Source organism: Rattus norvegicus, chromosome 6 (assembly GCF_036323735.1).
Source record: "Rattus norvegicus strain BN/NHsdMcwi chromosome 6, GRCr8, whole genome shotgun sequence".
Taxonomy (NCBI): Eukaryota; Metazoa; Chordata; class Mammalia; order Rodentia; family Muridae; genus Rattus; species Rattus norvegicus.
In genome coordinates this window covers 81615536-81619999 of record NC_086024.1, presented here as the reverse complement: position 1 = coordinate 81619999, position 4464 = coordinate 81615536, and the positions used below count along the sequence as shown (strand labels likewise).

Sequence of the window (4464 nt, the reverse complement as noted above, 5' to 3'; positions counted from 1 at the left end):
GACGCCCCACTCCACAGTCCCGGACACAAACACAATGGGCGGGTGTGGGCTTTTGGTTCCTGCCCACGATCATCACTGCATTCTGAGATCCAAAGTTCAGATAAGTGTGAGCTAGGGAAGAGCCTCACTTGATCCCAGTGGCAATTTTCTTTTCTCCTGCTTATCTAAGCCGGGCATTGGACCCCCTTGACCCAGTGTGTTCCCAGCGTTGAGGCGCCAGCTGTGTTCCTGACCCCTTAATAAATCAGGGCCACACGGAGCCTGGCAGGGCTCTGGGACGCATTTCCTGTCACAGCCTAGGGAAAGCAGTTGGCCAAGGGAGTGTGGTAGGGACTTTCAGCTGGTGGGGGGAGGGGGCGATGAGGGTTCAGGATAGGGGAGGGCACACGTGGTGGTAGTAAGGGCTGTAGAGGGCGGCGACTCTAGAGACAGCTCGGTGCTCTCGGCAAGCCAGAGAACTTGGGAGCAGCTGTGGGCTCTTGAGTCTCCAGGATGAGGCCGGCTCTTGCCCTGTGCCTCCTCTGTCCTGCGTTCTGGCCCCGGCCAGGGAATGGCGAGCACCCCACGGCCGATCGCGCAGTTTGTTCGGTCCCGGGGGCTTGCTACAGCCTGCACCACGCAGCCATGAAGAGGAGGGCGGCGGAGGAGGCCTGTAGCTTGCGCGGCGGGACTCTCAGCACCGTGCAGTCCGGCTCTGAGTTGCAAGCTGTGCTCAAGCTCTTTCGTGCAGGTCCCGGGCCTGGTGGAGGCTCCAAAGACCTAATGTTCTGGGTGGCTCTGGAGCGTGACCGTTCACAGTGCACCCAGGAGAGAGAGCCTTTGAGGGGTTTCTCCTGGTTGTACACGGACTCAGAAGACTCGGAGAACAGAACACTACCTTGGGTGGAAGAGCCACAACTTTCTTGCACTGTACGAAAGTGCGCTGTGCTCCAGGCCACCGGGGGAGTGGAGCCTGCTGGCTGGAAGGAGATGCGCTGTCAACAGCGCGCCGATGGCTACCTGTGCAAGTACCAGTTTGAGGCTCTGTGCCCTGCGCCTCGCCCGGGAGCCGCCTCTAACTTAAGTTTCCAAGCTCCCTTCCGGCTGAGCAGTTCTGCCCTGGACTTCAGCCCTCCTGGGACCGAGGTGAGTGCGATGTGTCCCAGGGACTTCTCAGTCTCCTCCATCTGCGTCCAGGAAGAGACAGGCGCACGCTGGGATGGGCTTTTCCCTGGGAGCTTGCTCTGCCCCTGTTCTGGGAGGTACCTCCTTGCTGGCAAGTGCGTGGAGCTCGCTGACTGCCTAGACTACTTGGGAAACTTCGCCTGCGAATGTGCTGTGGGTTTTGAGCTAGGGAAGGACAAACGCTCTTGTGAGACCAAAGCGGAAGGCCAACTAACCCTCGAGGGGACCAAGTTGCCCACTAGAAATGTATCAGCCACTCCAGCCAGTCCTGTGACAAACAAATCGTGGCCAGGTCAGGTCTATGACAAGCCAGGAGAGATGCCCCAGGTCACTGGACAAGACCGTATTGCGACATCTGTTCCTGAGATTCTTCAGTGGGGAACACAGAGTACTTTACCTACTGTTCAAACGTCCCCACAAACCAAGCCAAAAGTCACCATCACACCATCAGGAAGTATGATGCCCACATTGAACTTCGCATCTTCCCCTCCTGTTTCTCTGACTTTCGACTCCTCCTCCACGGTGGTCTTCGTACTTGTGAGCATAGCAGTAATAGTTTTGGTACTCTTGACCATTACAGTGCTGGGACTTTTCAAACTCTGCTTCCACAAAAGCCCTTCCTCCAGGACAAGGAAGGGAGCTTTGGACTCACAGGGTGTGGAATGTGATGCAGAGGCCACCTCTCTGCGGCACAATTCTGCACAGTGCACGGACACTGGAGGGAAGGGTGCCTGAGGGGCTGAGCTGAGGGCACTTCACTAGTTGGGTTCTCTCTTGGATCAGGACACACTTAGGGAAACAGCCCAATGCCCACATCTTGTCTAGATTTTTTTCAGTTCCAACAATTGGGAAAAGAAGGGATTTTGCAATGATGATTACTTTGGAAGTTCCCCTTCCCATAAATTCTCTTTTTTTTCCACTAAGGAGCTAAATCTGAAAGTCACACTAGTCCCCTGAAGGTGAAGAGGGGGAGGCTATGGACTGGTGGAGCACAGGATGGCAAATGGCAGGAGGCGGTTTTCTGTGTTCTGAGGGAATTTGGAGAAGTGCTTGTATATTTCCCAGTCTTGGGAACAAATAAATAAATAACACTATAATTTTTGGAACGTTTACTTTCACCCAAAATGAAAAAGGAAATAGCTATATTATTCAGGCTAGGAATATATTAGCTTGAAAATTTCAGGTAAATAATAAAACATCGCTGAGAACCCAGACTAATATGTTTGACTTATGCAAAGGGTGTTCTTTAGGAGTACAACGTTCTGGAGATAGCAACTGGCTATGGGGTATGCTGGGAAGACACACAGAAGTAAACGCTGGTGTTTTGAGGGGAAGTCCTTATACCCTAGCTCCTTCAGAACTAGTGAAGTTTCCCTTTATTCTTTTATCCTTTGCTTTCAAAGTCACTGGGACTGTGCTCTGCTATAAATCCTAAGTGCAAGGTTGCCAGTTTCTGACTCTAGAAGCAAATTACAGTTGACCACCAATCCAAGTGTTTACTGTGTGTCCTTGCCCAAGGAAACAAATGATTTGTGTCTTCGTTTTCCAATGTTTGTGTTCTCCAGTGTAATGACCTTCCTCTCCAAGCCACCTTGTAGACATCAAGATGCTGATCCTCACTTCCAATTACGATGATGTTAATTCTCAATTAAAACGTTAATGCTAAGTATTGATTTGAAATCTTCTGGGTGCATTAAAGCAAAAGGAAGCTTGGCTTCTTCCAAAGTTGCAAGATTCTTGTGCCCTATTTAATCCATGAGGGTGGGGGTGGGGACACTTGAATGTCAACCCATTTCTGTTTCTTCTCAATAGATTGTGAATGCAATGACAATGTGTGAGTATCAGGGGATTGTTACAACTGCACAAGAGTCTTAGCAGGCAAAACTGCAGGAAATGGCTTTCTGCAGAATTAATAGTGTAAAAAAGAAATAATAAATAAAACCTAACATCTTGTTATGACTTGAGATGTTAGCATATAATAAAAAAAAATCACACATTCAGGTGGTAAATAATTAAGGCATAATAATAATAATAATATCTGGTTGAATTCAAAGACCTTGGAGAATATTTCAGTTAGAGTGCTGAGATTTTTGTAAGTGTTGTAAAGTTGTTGTGTGAAGGGAAATAGAGAAATAAACTTACTTGTGGGAGAAAATGAAAGTAGAAAAAACTTGGACTATATTTTTCTAGAATCATTTTTATACTCTTGATTGTACTAAGAGTTGATTTAATGTTAGCAAATAACCAATAATAAAATAACCTAGAAAATTAAGAGAGTTCAATATATGAATCTGTGTTTTAAATATAAATCTACGTGCTTAATATTGTATCACTGAAGGGAAAAATTGATAGAAAGCTTGCTTCATAAGTTGAATATGGCTTTAAATAGTTACAGTTAAATAAAATCACAAATGAATTCAAATTAGCTGTTAAGATTCTTCAATTTAAACCAGAGGCTAACAATTACATTGGTAAATGGCTCATACCAAGTTTCTCATCTTGTCAGTTACATATTCCAGTTTTTCTTGTTCTTAGCATTGTTGTTTTCTTCTCCACTATATGATCGCTCAGTTGTGGTGACAACTATTCTAGTACAAAATGTCCTGCTTGACTTTATAACTTGAAAAATAGACTCATCTATAAGTGGACTGAAAACACACACACACACACACACACACACACACACATGCACATGTATATCTACATGCATAGCTAAGTGCAAGTGTATGTGTGTATATGCATATATAAACATTTTGTTTTAAAGATTTTGTTTGGGTTCGGTCCCCAGCTCCGAAAAAAAAGAACCAAAAAAAAAAGATTTTGTTTTATTTGTATTAGTCTCTCAGTAAGTTAGAGCATGCATAATTATCACATAACATGCAACAGATGACAGTGTGGATCTGGAACTCTTAATGGCCTATGTGAAGAAAGAAATCATGGTGACCCAATTACTTGAATATTGTCCCCTATTATTCTCCTTTATAGAACAGAGGATAATTAAGGAACATTATTTGTTTATATCTTAAATTATTTCTTGACAAACCAGACTACAAAGAACTTCCTTTGATTTCTGGCCATGGCTGTGACCTCCAGAAATTTGTTCAATGGCAGATTAAATTCAGTCAAGCACACCATCTCTTGAGTCCTTTGGCAGCTAGGAATAATGTTCTTATAACCACTTCTCTACTTTCTAGTATTTTATCAACATGTTTGAGGTTCATTCCTTTGTTGGTTAAAGTCTTCTGCTCTCACATTCATCTTTCAGTTTCCTACTTACCCGTTTCCTTACAGTCAAACATA

The 4464-nt window shown here is 45.0% G+C and overlaps 1 protein-coding gene across 1 annotated transcript; it reads left to right on the top strand.

The window, feature by feature from the left end:
* Positions 1-443: 443 nt before the first annotated feature.
* Clec14a (C-type lectin domain containing 14A) lies at positions 444-3586 on the top strand. The gene has a single exon (NM_001014077.1). The coding sequence runs from the start codon at positions 493-495 to the stop codon at positions 1897-1899; it is 1407 nt and encodes a 468-aa protein (NP_001014099.1). The 5' UTR covers positions 444-492; the 3' UTR covers positions 1900-3586.
* The last annotated feature ends 878 nt before the right edge of the window (positions 3587-4464 follow it).